At 37.8% G+C, this 18,108-nt stretch overlaps 1 protein-coding gene across 1 annotated transcript; it reads left to right on the top strand.

Moving 5' to 3' along the window:
* The first annotated feature begins 450 nt into the window (after positions 1-450).
* Positions 451-15,649, top strand: HTATSF1 (HIV-1 Tat specific factor 1). Its single transcript, XM_041396563.1, has 9 exons — positions 451-774; positions 4,289-4,493; positions 4,798-4,845; positions 5,999-6,153; positions 7,185-7,348; positions 9,327-9,426; positions 9,948-10,037; positions 10,519-10,656; positions 11,054-15,649. The coding sequence occupies exons 1-9, from the start codon at positions 604-606 to the stop codon at positions 11,339-11,341; spliced, it is 1,359 nt and encodes a 452-aa protein (XP_041252497.1). The 5' UTR covers positions 451-603; the 3' UTR covers positions 11,342-15,649.
* Positions 15,650-18,108: the final 2,459 nt, after the last annotated feature.

The following is an 18,108-nucleotide window of genomic DNA, read 5'->3' as shown; positions in this document are numbered from 1 at the left end:
TTATTTCTCCTGTAAGTAAAGCTGCAGGAGTCCCCATGCAAAGCCGATCAAGGTACAGCTTCTCGCCCAAAGCAGTCTGGTGCGCCAGGGGCAGCTGTCCTCATGCAGAACCCCTGCCTGTGGTGAAACAGCGCCGCAGCCTGAGGGTGAAGGGAAAGGAAAAAAAACACGGCAAGAGAAAAACGGGCAACAGCCCCGGCGACAACGACCCGGCCCAACGACCGACGGACGGACGGACGGACGCACGCACTGACTTCAGGGCCCGCCCAGGGGCGGAAAATCAGGCCCCGCCCGCGGCCCCGCCCTCCCCAGGAAAAGCTTTCCCCCCCGCTCCCTATTGGCTCCGCCGTACCCTGCATGACCCAATAGCGCTCGTCTCATTGGCCTCAGCTCGGGGTAAAGGGGCGGGATGGGCGGAAGGTACGGCGGTGGGTGGGGGTGTTTCCGGTATTGTGAGCGCGCCGGGGCCTGGGACGGTTGCGGCGGCCGCGTGAGGTGCGGGGCTGTCCGCGCGCGCTCCCGCCGCCGAGAGGGGCAGGGCCGGCGTGCCTCAGACGGCGGCGGAAGGAGCGCTTGTGCCCGAGGCCCAGTGAACGGGGCAGGATGAGCGGCGAGGATGGAAACGAGGAGTTCTACCGGCAGCTGCAGCTCCAGCAGCAGTACGAGGCCAAGCCAGCCGAAGGCGAGGGCGAGTCCGACCCCTTTACCTACGTGGACCCGGCGGACGGGGCTGCCTACGAGTGGGACTTGGAGAAGAAGGCCTGGTTCCCCAAGGTAGGTACGGGGTAGCCCCAAGGAAGGGGGAGAAGAAGGAGCGGTTGATGACGGATCTCGTCGGTACGGAGGTGTCCGCATTCACTCACGTTGTGTCTGCTGCGAGTCTCAGCAGCACCGAAACACCTTTTTACAGACAAAACCACGGTGTCTTCTCCGTCCTTGACCGGCTGCGCTGTCGTGAGGAGCTGCGCGTTGGCTGTTCCCCTGGGCGGAGAATCTGTAGAGTTGTTCGAGCCTGGGATGAAGTCACGGTTATGTTTGTGGATGTTGATCGGAGGTGCCTGGGATGTGCTTAGGTCTGTCACAGTAGCTTTGGCGATCTTTTTGTGGGTATTGTAGAAATTAATTAGTATATTACGAAGTCTAGATGAAAATAGAGTAGTATTATGTCTCTTTCATTGTTATTTGAAAATTATGTCAAATAAGAGGTGTGTTGTTCCGTCTCCATCAGTCTTAGAAGTGCACTTGAAAAATAAGTGTACTTGCCCTAGTGGCATTCCACAGCATGGAAATACGTTACAGTTTTTAGGGTTTTTTTTAATAATTTATTAAATGTTTTAACTTTGAAGTATGATCTTGCTATAATAACACTCCTCAGGGGCGAGTGAACATAAATTTAATATATTGAGCCAATCTACTGATTTGCGAGCGAAATAGTAGTTTTTCTTATATATTGCAATGAAGGAGGGCAATTACTTAATGTTAAGACATTTTATGGCATCTACTTGATGGATGTAATGTGCCAATTCTAGTTTGTGACTGTGAATTCATTGCAATCCAGAGAATCTGAGTGAGAGTGAAGCCTGTAGTGCCAAGTTTGAATGTATGTAAACCTAGGAAGGTGTCTGAGGAGCAGATGGCTTATGGAGGGGTAAAAATGTGAAAAATACAGACTCAGAAAGTGGAGCAGTGGAGAAATGAGCATTCCTGGCTCCCTGTGTGGTGCTATATCCAGTAAGTACAGCAATTTGTAAGAGGGTTCTTCTTGTTTTGCTCCCATTTCTTCCCCTTCTTACCTCTCTTTTGAAATGTGTCTCTTGTCAGTAGCATTTGTCTTTCCTAAGTGCTTTTCTTGTCTGTTCCGTCTTGGAGAGGAGATAGCATTAAGGGTTGGACCAGTTAAGTAGGAGCAGAAAAGTTCATTAGTGAATATGATGAATAATAGAAGTTGATGACCTATCCATGACCCACAGTGCTGCACAAGGATTCTTTACCCAGCTGGATGCCATAGAGTTTTTCTGATGATTACTAACAGAATTTTTTTATCCAGATAAATTGAGGAGACTGTTGTAACTAGAAGCTGTACTTCTTTCTCCTTGGGCAGTAATGAAATTTTTAATCTCTGCTTCTTGACAAAAGCTTAAAATACTCTGACTGGTCTAAGTAATTGTTATTTGGACTGGGATTGCACTGCTGCTCTGCTTTGGGAATACAGTGTCTGCTGAACTTCCACTAATGCATATTTCAAAGCAGGGCAAATAGTGATGATATTATCTGCCAGCATTCCCCAGAAAAATTTGGAGACAGTAAAATATTTAATAGATGTAACCGTAATGTTGTTTATTATTTAATTATTTTTATTTCAATGGTACTGTATTGATGAATACCAACTTTTTTAGTGTTTCACAGACATAGCACAAAATAACACATGAAATTAATCTGCTGCTTGCATCACTTGCTGTGAAAATACAGACGTTGGCTGTCATCTGCAAGCACAGGATATCTGTTCTTCATTTGGTTGTTCTATTCCTTTCCATTTCAGTGGCACCAGCAGTTAATTACACGCTCACATGTCCTCCAGTATTGTGTTTCTTTTTCTATGAGCTTAATCACCCCAAACTGCGTGACTGTGTGCGTGTGTAGATAGGACTGATCTCTGTGATGTTCTCCACCAGAACTGGATTGAGGTAGTTCTGTGACTACTTATCTCTAGTGCCGTCAGGTATGACAGGAGTTCCAATAAAAGCCTTTATGTGTATAAACTCCTCTGTGCTTGTAAAAAGACATTTTAAGGTGAAGTAGTGGAAATGGTTATATGGTAGGATGATAGCGTTTTATGCAGAAAACATCTTTGTTATGGAGTGTCAAAATTTTGTAGTCTGTGGTAGATAATTTGCTAAAAATAAATGGAGGTTTACACAGAGTGCATTTCCCCCAGAAGCTGAAAAGTAATGCTTTCGCAGATTTAATCGCTAATTTACGAGTAGGTTCTCTGATGAAAATTAATAATGCTGTTCACCATCAAGTACAGAAGCTTCTTAATTCTCTGGGTCTCATAAATTGTGGCACTAAGGATTTGCTAAGATGGCGAATGTCAAAGATAATGAACCTGATCAGAGCAGAGTCTTCTTTTTTTTTTTCCACTAAATGTGGTTGTCCTTTGTCTTTATGCTGTTTTACGTCACACCTGTAAGAGCAGCCATTGACATTCTTCATTGAGGTGTGTGGCAAATCTTGTTTAGCCTAAGAGTAATTTTGTGTTAACCTTTAAAGTTATGGGACTCCATGGCATCTTGCATTATTCCTGACAAGCCTGTTACTGTCAGTTTTGCATTTCTGATTTGTCATAATGAAATTTTAGAGTTCAAACATCAAGCTTCAAATTACTATGGAAGATAAGAGATTACATTTTCATCACTGACACTTGAAATTGCTCTCTTAAAATAGCTTAATGGCATGAAGTTTTGTTTACTTTTCAATACAAATGAAGCAAGTGCAGCGAAGGTCAGAGTCGGATAAGATTTTTCAAAGGTTAAGGCTCAATTTTGCAAAAAAATAGTTGAGTGTGCAACTTCAGAAATTACTTCATAATGTGGGGATGTTAACAGAAGGAGCTATGATATATCTCTTTGCCTGGGATTGCCAGTGGCTGGATGTACTGTGTGTAATTTGTCTTTTTTTTTTCTTTTATTTTGATCTCTAAAGCATAGGCATTGGCCAATCTTGTATTTTATCCAAATATAGTCTCTCTCTATTTGTAGGGTATAATGTAAAGCCTATTGCCCTAGAAGCAATGTGTTAACATGTCTGGTTAAGTGCAATATTTACTGCCTGTCAACACAAAAATATGTCATCTCTGGAAATGATTCCATGAAAAGGCAGATGCCTGCAAATGTCATTCATCATCTGTGGATAGGTTGTTGGCTTACCATCAGTATCACTTTAACACTTCACCATGTACAGGAGCACTTGGTTTCTGTCCTTCAGGCAGATTGAACTCACATGGAAAGCAGAAAGCTTTGTTTGAAAAATGGCAGAACTTGTGAAATGTTTGCGTAAAAATTACATATGCATATGTTTGAAATTTGTTTTGGTCTAGTGCAGGTAATGCCTGAACTGATGGTTCTTGTTGTGTGTATGGCTTTGCAAAGATAATTTTAAAAGTTTTAAAATATTGTTCTTTTCTATGTTGCCAGATAAGAAAATGACCGTCACCTAACTAACTTTAAAATATAAACCTGTATTTGTACTTCTTTGAAATTTTATATTAATTTTCCTAATTTCTTTTCAGATAACAGAAGATTTCCTGGCAACCTATCATGCCAACTATGGCTTCCATGCAGATGAGACAGATGCTTCATCTGCTTCTGGAACAGCCACTGAAAGTAAGCAACCAGTAAGTTCTGAGAAGTCAGGAACACAGCCATCAGCAATTGAGACAGGAAGAAAACAAACAGATCCAAAACAAAAATTGGAAAAAAGGAAGCTAGAGCCAGGTAAGTGACAAAGCACTTCCCTCTGCATAGGCTGTGACCTGTGTTGTACTGAGGGAAAACTGGCAGTTGATCATTATCTGGTACAGCAAAGATAAGGTTGTGCTGGCAATTTGCAGAATGGTTCTATAATTGTGTGGTGCTTTATAGGTATCTTCCTGAACCTGTATACAAAAGGAAAAACAGCAAGGCATGTTCAGAACTTTTCTGTGAGCAAGCAAAAATTCCTATAAATCTGATGGAATATAAACGTTTATGGTCCTATGTTTAATGTATTACCATAACTGAATTAAACTCTTGTATTTAGGGTGGTTTCATGTTGAAGAAGACAGGAACACAAATGTTTATGTGACAGGTAAGTAATAGTGTTTATTTATCTACTTTGAGCTAAAGATGGTAAAAGACTCATATATGTCTCTAATATTATCTATTCAATATGTCACTTGCAAGCTGCTTAATGTTATATTCCTGGCTGAGTAATGTCCTTGTGACCTTTAAATTGCAGATGTGGGAAGGAAGTAGAATGGACGTATTCCATGCTTTTGTCTGTTAAATGGGGTATTCTGTGAGCTGTATTAGCCAAGTCACTAATTTATTCTAAGAAAAGCAGTTTCTGCAGGTTTTTAAGGGATAGGATAATGACAAGTTTATGATGAGACAGTGGATCAACTATATGCATCACTTAATCTATAATTTTCATTTGCTCTAATAAATAATTATTAGGTAAGAAGGAGGAAACAGTAAAAAAAAATGCTGGGAACACAGTGAGACAGTAACGTGAAAGCTCAAATGAAATTATCTGTTCACTTATTTATTACAGTGTTTTCCTACCTCTTTTGGATGGTGGAGTGCTGTCTTTAGATGCCTGTACTTGGGTACACTTGGTGGTTGTGAGCAGTCGCAGGAGTGCACATACTTGCATTTTCACAATCATTTTCAAAAAGATTCAAAAATCTTCATGCAGGCCAAACTAGCATGGGACATCCACACAATTTTCTCATCCATTTTGGTTTTTTTCTTCTCCTCAAGGAGAGTTCAGTTCTTAAAATCTCTATACATTATCAGCTACTCTTTTTATTGAATTTGTGAATGGAGAAAACAGTTGTCTGTTTATAGGTTGTGTTCTTATGTTTTGGGGTTTTTTCCTCCAATACCTAGAAGTGCAGTGGAATTTGAAGCTTGGGCAGGAGAATTACATTTGCAGAGGCCTTTTTGTCTGCTGCAGTGTTGATGATGTGTGATGATAAATCTCTAGGTGTGCATGTCAGGGAGCACTGAGATTTTTCAGTGCATTACACCTATTATAAAGTACAAGGATTTTCAAAATACTAGTGTGAGGTAGTGCTTAGAAGGTTAGGCCCAAGGGCAGTGTTTTCTTGCAGTGTATGTAAATTGTTGTCCTTTTAGATATCTTTAGTTTAAATAAACGCTAAGGGAAGATTTGTTCTAATGAGGCTTTTTTTTTAAATAGACCATACTTAAGCCTTCTCTTTGAATTTATTTTGCAGGTTTACCTCCAGACATTACAAAAGATGAATTTGTACAAGTCATGTCAAAATGTGGCATCATCATGCGAGATCCTCAGACAGAAGAACACAAGATCAAACTCTACAAAGATAAGGAAGGAAATCTTAAAGGAGATGGCCTCTGTTGTTATCTGAAGGTCAGTGACACGCTAAAATGCGGTTTTCCATCCCGCTGAAGGCACTATATGGCCATTGTTTCAGAATCACGTTCAGAAGACTCTTGAAAATCTAAAGCACAATTTGGAATATAGGTGTCTGTTCGTTTTAATCATTTACACAGAAATGCCCACTTAGATAATTTGTTTCCTCTTACAAAACCTCACCCTTGGCCTGGAAATGGCCATAATACCTGCTGAACGTGTGTCTACATGCTCCTGTCTGGGTGCCAGAAGTGATGGGCTGAAATGGGAGGATTTTCACCTTTTACTTTGAAAATATGCCACTGTGTCACCAAAAATAGAGAAATTATGAGCCAGGAAGAAACATACTGGAGTCCTGTATTTACAGCTTTTAATTGAGAACTGTCTTGGTTCAGAACTGTGCTTTCATTCTTTATTAAGCCATAAAAGTTTAGGCTGCAGTACTATTTCCTTATTTGTTGCAGTTGTGAATCATTTGGAAAGTTGATGATTGCAAGTGCAGCTGGCTTTAGTTCTGCAAGAAGCACCAGGCAGTACTAAATCAAATGGCTTGTAGTCTGTGCTATTTTTGTAATTGTAGTAGTTAGGACGGTGGAGTGCGCAAGCGTAAACACTGTCTTTGCTCTGAAGGACTTTTAGGAAAACATTAAAAATTACTTAAGAGTCTCAACATCTGCTGTTCTTGGAAAAGTGATACTAGTTTTATAGAAGATCGGTCCCCTGAAACCTTTTTATTCTTGCTTGTGAGTTCATCAGCTTGCTTAGATATTGCAGATTAGTGTCTGAGATATATTTGAATGAAATATATGCAGCTGTTTTTGCAAGTATTAATCAATTACAACAGAAGTGAAGAAATACTGGGTTTTGATCAAGAAAACAGTGCCAGCTGTGTGTCAGAAGACAGCATGAAGGTTTTCAGTGACAGGGACTTGATTCTTAGCACAGTATACTTAATGACATGTTATTGGAATACAACTTGATTTTTGCCATGTGCTTTAAGGTTTGTACTGTGTTTTATTCTCAAATAGAGAGAATCAGTTCAACTTGCTTTGAGGCTTCTGGATGAAGCAGAAATCCGAGGCTATAAATTGCATGTGGAAGTTGCAAAGTTCCAACTGAAGGGGGAGTATGATGCTAGCAAAAAGAAGAAGAAATGTAAAGACTACAAGAAGAAGTTGTCGCAGCAGCAGAAGTTTGTATTTTTTATTTCAGTAAAATATTGCTTGAATTCTAAGTGCTATTAGTAAAGCGGTGCTTTCTTTCAAATACAGTGCTAAGGTCTGCAAACTTATCTGACAGTGCAGTAGCTTAACTCTTGCACATTTGAAGGGGGCTAACTCCTAAATTAAGTGTTTATATGGTGAACTTCTTTGTGATTCACACATTAAATCGATACACAGGGAGTAATGATGCCTTCAGATGTAGAAGGAAATAGTAAAACTCTGGGGGGAAGTAAGACTCTTCCTCCTCAGTGGATGAGAGCATGCAAGTCCTGTCACAATATCTGGGCTTACTGTTAGAAGGTCATAACACTCTGGCTACTCACATATATTTAGTGCCATACTGCAGTAGTTGCAAAGGGCAAGAAATGCTTGCTGTTAGGAGCAAATACTAAATTATCTCTGTAGATTCCCCCAGACATCTCTCTCTGCTCTAAAATATACTGGGTTTTGAGTTGTACTTTGATTAATTTTGTCTCCTAAAAAATGTTCTTCCTTTTGGAACCAAGAAGATGCTTTTGGAACCAAGAAGATGCAGATTAAAGAAGAAAAAACTTTGAATATTTTTGATGTTTCAATGAAAGCAGCATTCACTAAGCATTGTAAATAGTAATGCAGGAATGTTTTCCCATAGTTATGGGGAGCAAGGCTACTTGTTATCTTATCAATTAAAGCCAGACATGTATCTTCCCCAAAAATACACTGATGGTTCTTGCTGTAAGAAGTCTCCAGTGTGTAGGCGGGTGTATGAAAACTATGAAATTGCATTTGACAGCAATTTGTGTGAATAAAAGGACTGTGTTCCTTTTGAGTTGAAGAGTTTAATTTAGTGGTATAACTACTCTCATTGGAAATCCAAGTTTTCTTCAGCTAAAGTAGCAGGTACAAGAAGAAACTTAAGATTTCCCCACCCCAGTGTATGATCTTGAGATTTAAAAGTGTAAGTAAACCTGTGGGGGTTTTTGTAATAGGAAATTTCTACAAGAAGTAAGCCTTGCTGTGAGAAGGCAAAGTCCTAGAACAGATGTGCTGGGTTATGTGATTAGCTTATGTTGGTAGCTCTACACTGAGGAACAAAATACATCATGTAGTCTTACCTGTGTAAGAGTACCATGATATTTTATGAAAAATCCTCTGCTAGGATTTTTCCCCTCCTGAGGAGCTGAGGGCCTCAGGAAAGAAATGTAAACAATAACTATCTGCTGCTGTGGAATGCAACAGGTGCATCTGTGATTGGTGCATGTTGGTTGTTTCTAATTAAGAGCCAATCACAGGTGCAGCTGCATTGGACTCTGAGAGTCACAAGATTTTGTTATCCATTCTATTCTTGTTCTTTGTAGCCTTCTGATCAATCTTTTCTCTCTGTTCTTTTAGTATAGTTTTTATGTAGTATTTTAATAAAATATATATCATAATATAATAAACCAGCCTTCTGAGAACATGGAGTTAAGCCTCGTTTCTCCACACATGGGGAGTTACCAGTATAAGAGTTGATGTGTTCTTACATGTTCTTTTAAATAAAAGCAGTTAAATTTTACCTAGGGGTATAGTGGATCTCCTTTTGTCCAGAATAAGTTTGCAAAAAATGGTAAAATACTGACATTTTAATTGCACATGAAAACAGCTGATTCCTTTATCTGAGTTGACATTAGGAAGGAATTAGTACTTCATGAATATTTTCTCAGTGTTTCAAAAAATACTTTACTTTGAAAAATTATTTATATTCCCTCTATGAACCTTTAAGTACCTTAAAACCTCAAATGCTTTCTAGCAGTAGTAAACCTGGGTAATTACTGTGTTTTTTAGAAGAATAACTTAACTCTGTGTGTCAAAATATATGTTAATATATTGCAAGAAATGCAAAATTAATGATTTTTTTTTTCAACAAATACTTGTAGAAACTGAAGAGAGCCGCAACAATATCTTCTTACTGTTGCTTCATTTCATTAGACAGCTGGATTGGAGGCCAGAGAAGAAAGATGGGGCAGCTCGAATGCGGCATGAACGCATCATTATTATCAGGAACATGTTTCACCCCAAGGATTTTGAGGTAGGAAGATGCGGATTGCTTCTGTAGCTTGTGCTGTTAGAAGTTAACATGTCTCAATTTTCTGCCATACAAGTTGTAGCAAAATTCTAAGCAGATGAAAACAAAATTGAATTGCTGTTTGGGAAGGGTGTTCTCCTGTGCCACACATCTGCTTTAAATTCATTCATCTCTCTCCAAAAGCAAGGAGAAAATGTTAAGAATGTGTTTTTCAAGTTGGGGTTTTTCACTGTCTGGAAAACCTATATATCTGAAAATACTCTTTACTTTGATGGAAAGAGGAATAAACAACAATAGTAGTTAGAATGGAGAAATGAGAACAAAATAGCTTTATTAACAAGTAGTATTTATTAAATTCAAATGAGAACTGTCTGCCAACTCCTAGGTGGCTTTGAAAATGCAGCATAACAGCACTTAATTTATTGACTTTTAACAGATTGACAGATATGTACCACTGCTGATGGAGCTAAAATAGAGATAAGTGAGTGCTTGTGTTTAATTAAAGCTGTGTAATTGCTTTGTAGGAGGACCCTCTAGTGCTAAATGAGATAAGAGAAGATCTGCGGACGGAGTGTGAAAAGTTTGGTCAAGTAAAGAAGGTTCTCATATTTGATGTAGGTATTTTTATATGTTGTGTTGGCAGAATTGATGTAATATGCAAAGGTGCAAAACATTTAGGCTGCTCTAAATATGAGTGGAGCATTCATTTGGGTGTGTTTACTTCATGGAAACTTGACTTAATCTTTCAGTACTTTTAAACTTTTGAAACTTAATGTCTAAGCACCTGTATACTTCAGCCTGTGTAAAGGCAACTAGCTCTTTCCAGGAGCTTGGATATATGTTACACGTTTGAAAGTGTATGGATACATTATTTGTAGCTAAGCTAACTGAAATGGTTTTTGTTTTCTGTGTTGAAAAATTGTGTTCTGTGTGCCAGTAGAACAACATATGGAAACTTGAAAACTGAACTTTTCAAACATGATTATTTATGATCAGAATGGAGCTATATCCTGATTGATTTTCTAAGACAATATAAAGGGTATTGGAATGAATGCATTAGTTAGAATATTAAGTGCAAATTGCCTGTCCTTACAGAGGCACCCTGATGGCGTTGCTTCTGTGTCATTTAAAGAAGCAACAGAAGCTGATTTGTGCAAGCTGACTCTAAATGGAAGGTGGTTTGGTGGCCGTCAGCTCAGTGCTGAAACATGGGATGGTGTAACAGATTATCAGGTAGTTTTTGTGGTTCTATTTTATCCAATATGTATTCCAAACAGTAAATCTCTTTGAATTCTAGGAGTCCTTGGCATTCTTGTCCCCATACCCTTCCCCTGCCTATGCCTGCGTTACCTTGCCTCTCTTCAAAAGCTGTAGAACGTCTCCAAAAATCATTCTCAATTATTCAACTTGGAAAAAAATTAGATGACCCGTTTGCATACTGAAAATGTCAACTTAGAGGATTAGCTGCTGGTTATCTGATGATATCTTGATATCTGATTTATGCAGATCATTAGTTCACAGTCAGCTTTAAAATATTTCTCTAATATAAATATTTGTTTAATTTCACCTGTGTAAATACTCATTTTGACAAGTATGACTCTAATGATGTGTATAAACACTTCTTTAACAGGTGGAGGAGACTGCGAGAGAAAGGGAAGAAAGGCTCAAGGTGTGGGAGTCATTTTTAGGGGATCCTGATGCAAAGGAGCAGCAAACTGCATCTGATTCAGATTCTGCATCAAGTAGTGTTAAACAGCCTGAAGGGAAACAACCTGCAGTGGTTGATGACTCGCCTAAGGAGGATCCAAATGATGAAACTCTTAATAAGAGGGAGAATAATGGTGGGGGTATTAATGAAGATGGAGCTCCATCCACAGATAGCAGCCTTGCAGGCAGTGATGGTGAAGCTGATACATAACATCTCTAATGCTTTATGAAAGCACGATTTTTAGGGTGATGTTTGAGTGTATCCCTTTCTTCAGGGTGACTGCAGGCAATATTCTTACCTATATAGGTGTATTAGAATGTCGTCAACTGTGTGCTTTGAAGTTTTCATTAAAAACAATATTTAATGGGGTTCTAAAAGTTTGTATTAATGGGCTGTTCAGGTGAAGTAACTCAAGTTTTCAAGAACACAGTAAAGCTCATCAGGCTTCTTTTGTTCTAACTGTGCTTCTTAGTGTTTCATGATGTGAGTGTGAAACATGTTCCAACCCTTAAATTTATGTAACTATACGTAACTTATGTAATGCAAAGGTTTTACAAGATTTGTGGATTGTACTGTTAATTTTCCTGTTAAGTTCCCTTGGAACTCAGTATTTCAATCATTTGTGTCCTGGTATGTTGGATCATTTTATGGAGCAGGTGCCATGTTCCAGATAGGGTGAATGCATTGGATGTGTTGCTATGTATTAGGTGGCAGATGAGTGGTATCAGATCACAAGCTTAAAGTGGCCGACAGTGTTGCCATAACAACCCTAAGGCACTGAGCGAAGAGAGGTTATTAAATCACAGCATTCAGCAAATGAAGTTTTCCTTGCCCTGTTTAGATCTTCTGTTGATGTTAGAGGCTGAAATTGTCTCAAGGAGACTAGAAGTGCATGAACACATGTACCATAGGCCATAAGAACATTGGTTTTACACTCTAATTGTCTGTATGTAGTAGGTATCAAAATAGACTTTGATTTTTTGGTGGCTTTATTAGTTCTTGCTTTTATATTAGAGTAAGGGTTTTTTGTTAACTTTATTAGCATGATGAATGAGAGTTCTCCTCAACATTTTCATTTAGCTATGTATGCTCTTCACAGTGGGGTAGTTCTTCCATATTTCATAAAATTTAAATGCTTATGGCAGCTCAAACTGCAGTTGATTCTGCAAAAGTTAGAATACTTTAAAATGTGCTTTCAAATAATGCTCTTATATAGAAAAAGCAAATGCTAGTCCTCTTCAAAATATTTCCAAAAGCAAGGACTTAGAAGATATTCTAACTTAAGATATTTTAATAAGTGGCAGGCTTTCAAAAATAACTGAAGGGAGCTGTTTTGGGCGTAGTCATTCTTAATTTAGAATTCCACTGTTTTGATAAGGAAGGATAGAAGAACATGGATTTAGGCACTAAACAATTAAAAATTCATAGCATGCTGTTTATATGGATGATTACCAGTACACATTTGCAGGGAGGGTCCTTTTAATTTTTTTCATTCCTATTGGGTTGCATGGAACTGTAGATGCTGTATTTCCATCATGAGGTAATCAGAATACTCTGAAAATGTTATTTTCAAACTTTGTGCTCTGTGATTACCATACAGAATTTTTTTTCCTGGTTGTCTAAGTTTATTTTGTTGAGTTTTTAATATATAGTCAATATGTGTGGGTGACTATGCCAACAAGAGCATCTAAGTTAACACTTGCCATTGTGGTTATAAGTTATTTCTTTTGTGACAAAAATAGCTGTCATAATTTAATTTAGGGGTTAAAAGTCTGGGGGCTCCTAGTATGCTGATATGACAAATTTCCCATTTTGAGTTGCATTATAAAGAAGAGATGTGGCTCTTGCCAGCTAAAAAAAGTCAATTTTCTCATCTTTTCAAGAGATTGTGTGAATTGTGTGTTTCAGTAAGCAGGTGTTTGAACAATTCAGGGAATCTGGATCACTGCCTGGTTAGTAGCTCCACATAGTGGTGTATTCAGACACAGTTCTGGGCTGTGTTGGTTCTGCTTCAGTTATTTTTATTGGTGAGAAGCACCACAGACCTTTGAGAGCTGGAAGTGTTTGCATATGAGGAGTGTAGTTTAGTGTGGGGAGTATTGCTTTCAGTGCTCCTTTTTTCTTTCCAGCTTGTAGACTCCAGGCTTTAGATCTCTTACTCTTGTGTTTTGTTTGCTTTTTTTTTTTTTTTTTTTTTTTTTTTTAAGGAAGCCCAGTTGTGTAACACTACACAGTTAAATCACTTGTTTTACAGTGGAATTACAACTGATATAGGGAAACTTGTGGAAATATGTGTAAAATCGTAAAGTTTTATGAAGTCTTATCATGATATCAGATATGGAGAACAAGGTTAGTGTTTGAAATAAGACTGAAAAATCAGGAATTGCTCTATGTGCTGTATGTTCCTCTCTCCAATTGGTGTGCAAATTTGACTGGCTTGGTGTGGAAGTTCAGTGTGCTCTTAGTCCTTTTAGACCTCACACTAAAGTAGAGCAGCAACGAAGACTGAGACCAAATGCTTTACTGGCTTTTCTATTAACTAGGATTCTTAAGTAATAAAAACTCTTTTTCCTTGCAAATATGTTGTTCTCAAGTGTGGAATTATACTCAAACTTATGTTTTCCTTTTGTCTACCTCCATTTTCCCCAGTAAAATGTAAAAAAAATATTTTTATAAACTATTCTTTGATTTATTGAGGCATTTCATAGTCCAAGGAGAGGTTAATGCAGCTGTGACTCTTTTCAGCAGATTTTCATTAAAACCAAATTCTTTAGATATTTTCCTTTTAGAAATGGTTTATAAAATTATTTTGAATTTATGAAATTTGTATAAATCAGTCTGAACAAAAATCAAGAATTTTCACAGAAGTTAAAATGTCTATTTTGAAGTATGATTATGAAATTCTTATAGTATAGAGCAGTAATGTTTAATGAGAAATTTTAACCAATCTGAACAAGCAGAGTTGCTTTTTAAACTTAGGTATCTTTCTTAGTGGTCAACATCATACATAAATTAGTAAGAAATGAAAAACCTAAAGGAATTCTCACTTTATTTTTTCTGTAATTAAAAGTGTTTTCTATTTACTTTCCTTGCTCATTAGAAGTGAAAAAGCAACGTTTTTGCTCAGTTTCTAAGGTCTTTTTTTTAGGTCCCATTCCAATGTTCAAGTATACTGCATGTTCCTCCATACCTGTGCTTTTGGTGAGGGTTCATTTTAAGAGAATCTGTCTCCTTTCCTCTGTATATGATAAAAACAGTAACTAGCAGCAGGCTGAAACATTTTGTGGATAATTATTTTTGCTCAGTTTTGAACTAGAGGAATAGATGTTCATACCAATTTTCAGTGTAATAAAATGGATGTAAAGCCACTTCAATACAATACAATAAAGTATTGACTGATCCTCCAGCATAATTTGGCAGAATCACTCTCTGAACCATCCAAAATATTTGCTTAGCTTCAGGATAAATTGGTAGTTGGCTTTAAAATCAAATGCTGTTCAGTGGTTTGCTGGAAATGAATTTTTACGGAGTTACAGGTATTCACCAGACATGATGTGCTGGAGGAGCATGGCCAAAGTAGACACCTGGAGACAAAAAGCCTCAAAATAAAAGGCTTTTTAGGTGGTTTTCTCTTTTTTTGCAGATTCTCAAAATGTTTGTATACTGATGTAAAGAGAGAATTAGTTTCATTTTGCATCAAAATGTTTATCTGTTTCTCCTGCTGGCTTTTTAAATTTTTTTAATTGAATTTCAGTCCCTTGTACAGCTTAGGTTTTGTATAAGGGTTGCAATTCACTTAAAATCTTTAGTATATTAAATGCAGTGCATTTTAGCTAAAACACGTCCTACACGTTATTCAGTTAAGGTTAACCTATTAACAGTTACAAATAATTAGCTTAAATCACTTAAGAAAACTTGAAGATGTTGGATGCTTCACAGAAACCCAAACTTGCCTTTCATCAATATTCATACCCAGAATTCTTGAAACTACATCAAACCAAATTAGACTAAAAAAAACCTAAAAATACATTCCTATAGATTTTGGTTGCATTTTAAATTCTTATTTTTATTTCTGCGTTTGAGAAAAACATACTGCAGTATGGTAAATGAATTCTGTGAGTTGTGTATTTGTGCTGATTTGACTTGTGTATATTGTAGTGCTCATTATAGCTTGACATCTTACTGTCAGAATACTTTGAAAGTTCTGTAAAATATTTATAGAATTATAAAATCTTTTGCAGAAAACTGGTTTTTTGCTCATTCTGTAATATGAAAAGTATATTAGATTAAACTTTTCAGTAAGTAGACTTGGAATTTCTTCTGACAGGTGATTTTCTTTCAATAAATTAATAATTTTCATTTATCCTTTAGAAAAGCAACATTAACAAAGCAAATGCTATTTGAATAATGTCTAGACTTGTGACAGCATCTGAGTATACCCTTTGTTTGTCTTCGATTTGTTTCTTAAAGGGGTTGTGTTTTATACTACCTTTTTAATAAACAAACTCATGAATAGAACAAGTCTCTGCTGATTAGTTTCAAGGTAATGTATTTGTCTTTTTCCTCAGTAAAAGATACAATAGCATTTGGTACACTGGGGCTTCAGTTTATAAAACATGTGGTAACATGCTAGAGCTTCCAGCTGGACCCAGCAGACGTGTTGCTGGAACTGTAAGTGGGAATATGGTATTTGTTCCCTATTTATGGATTTGGTCTCAGCCTTCTTCCTGGCTTGGGGTGTTAATGGACCTGCATGGAGAGAAAAGGAGCAGGAGGGATCACTGCAGACACTGTAGTTAAAATTGAGATTGTGAAGATGTTTTTAATAAGGACAAGTAGAATTTTAATTTTTATTCTCAAAGGTTTTTTAAATTTTTTTTCTTCAAAGTTTTGACACTTTGCTTCAAAAGCACTGGAAATCAGTCATTCAATTTCTGTACTGAAGAATAGGGATTAAAATCCCATTTTACCCTGTAGTTAAACTGATGCCATCTTAACCTGAGGAGAGCTTTAACTGTCAGCAAGAGCGGAAGATCTCAGATAAGGTCTTGAAAAGCTTTAGCAGAGGAAATCTGTGCTGGACAGTTTAGAAAAGGGAGTCAGAGAGAGAGCAGTGGAGACGTTGAAGACTTGCCCTGCTGGTGGACTGGAATCCAGTCTGTCTCACGAGGAAAACGTGTTTACACAAACAGTGTGTCAATAAAAGACTAAGCACCGTCACGGGAGCTCTCCCAGCCTGGTAGTTAAGTTGTTCTGGGAAGGGCAGAGGGCGGATTCATACGTATTTAGGCAGAGGGAATTGGATTGTGCTCTCCAGCTTTCTGGGTGAGTAAACAAACTCCTAAGCCACTCTGTAAAAGACATAATGTCACCAGTTTGGTGACTAGTTCCTCAGTGTGTTTTTTCCAGCTGATACTGGCAAGTTTGACCCTGTTTCACCATTTCTGGAATGGCTGCAATTTGCTGATTTTGGTATACTTGATTAAAAAAAAAAAAAAAAAAAAAAGTCTTTCCTGCTACAGCCCTTGCAGAACAAGAATGATTTTTTTTTTCTTCCCTGTAGTTATTAAAACAGATCCAGCAAAGAAAAGTGAGAAAATTGATTGTCCAGTTTATCTGGATTGGAAACAGGTCTTTTTCTCATAGGTGTTTGTTGTTACCAATTTGAGTGAATATTCTGTAACATAGGAAAAGTCCTTTATCATCCTGGGCAAGTTTGGTTCATTGCCATGTCTTATTTTTCATCTTACTCCAAACTTTTCCAAAGTCCACAGTATCTTCTTTATTGTATACACATTGTCATAAAAAAAAAAAAAAAAAAAAAAAAAAAAAAAAAAAAAAAAAAAAAAAACAAAAAAAAAAAAACCCAAACAAACCTAAACCTACTTACAATCCTATTTTCCTCATTCCTGAAACCTCCTAACCTGGTTGACTCGTTGGAGTGCATTTCATGCATTCTTAGCAGATAGGCTGAAGGAAACGCCTCGTTCCACGCAGCTGGAGGCTAGAAAGTGTGGGGAGTTCATGAGCGTGGCTTGTCTTCTGTTGCAGTCACTGCAGTGCACACAGAGCTGGCCGGGCCCAGGAAGGATCCCAACCTGCTGGACACAACATGAGTGTCCCACATCTGGAAAATCTGGCTGACAGTGAGTTAAGGTAGGAAAATTCACTGACTTCCTCAAATGTTCTCTTATTTGAGGAATAACATGATGAGAGGGAATGCCTGTTTGTTAAATTGTGGTTTAGTGCTTGAGAAGTGGGAGATTTTTTTTTTTGTTTTTAAAACTGGTTTGAGCTACATGAAATCAAGAATGAAGAGTTCCATGTCAGATGCTCCAGTGCTGGTAAATTAATACTGCTGGCAAGTGTGGGAAATGTGAAAAATATTTTAACGTATTAGGTCTTGTGGTAAGCCACCACTCTTAAGCCTGTGTTGACTGTGTGTCCTTGTCCACTTGAAGACGAAATAATTTGGACAAATATTTTTGCTATTTTGCCATTATTAACCCATTCTAAGAGTAGTGAGATATGAGCTGAGTCCATTTCACCCTGAGCTCCACTTCTACTCTATTTTGACAATGGTTTGTGTCAGACACAAGCTGGAAGGACTTCTGCCTTTTGCAGACCTTGTGCTGGGTGATGGAATAATAGGAGGTTCAGGTAATGAAGACTATAGTGCTGCAAATTCAGGTCCTGTCTCCTGGGATGCTAGAATCCTTACGCCCATATGATCACTGAGAGGACTGTGATTTAACCTAGGTTCTACCCAGCCTTCCTCTACCTACTTGTAGGAAAGTGCAAGAGATTTTTAAGGGAAACGCTGTAGAAAAAAAGAGATAAAAGACCTTTTTTTCTTAAAATGCTGCAAAAATAATATATTTTAAACTGGTCACAATCACACAAGCTGCTGCACACAAACAAACGATGCTGAAGGAGCCCAGAATTAATGTCAGGAGCTAGTTAAGCGTGTTAATAAA

Source organism: Onychostruthus taczanowskii, unplaced genomic scaffold (assembly GCF_017590055.1).
Source record: "Onychostruthus taczanowskii isolate IOZ18803 unplaced genomic scaffold, ASM1759005v1 scaffold13, whole genome shotgun sequence".
Taxonomy (NCBI): domain Eukaryota; kingdom Metazoa; phylum Chordata; class Aves; order Passeriformes; family Passeridae; genus Onychostruthus; species Onychostruthus taczanowskii.
The sequence above is the reverse complement of the archived record's forward strand: the minus strand, read 5'-3'. Positions and strand labels throughout refer to the sequence as shown.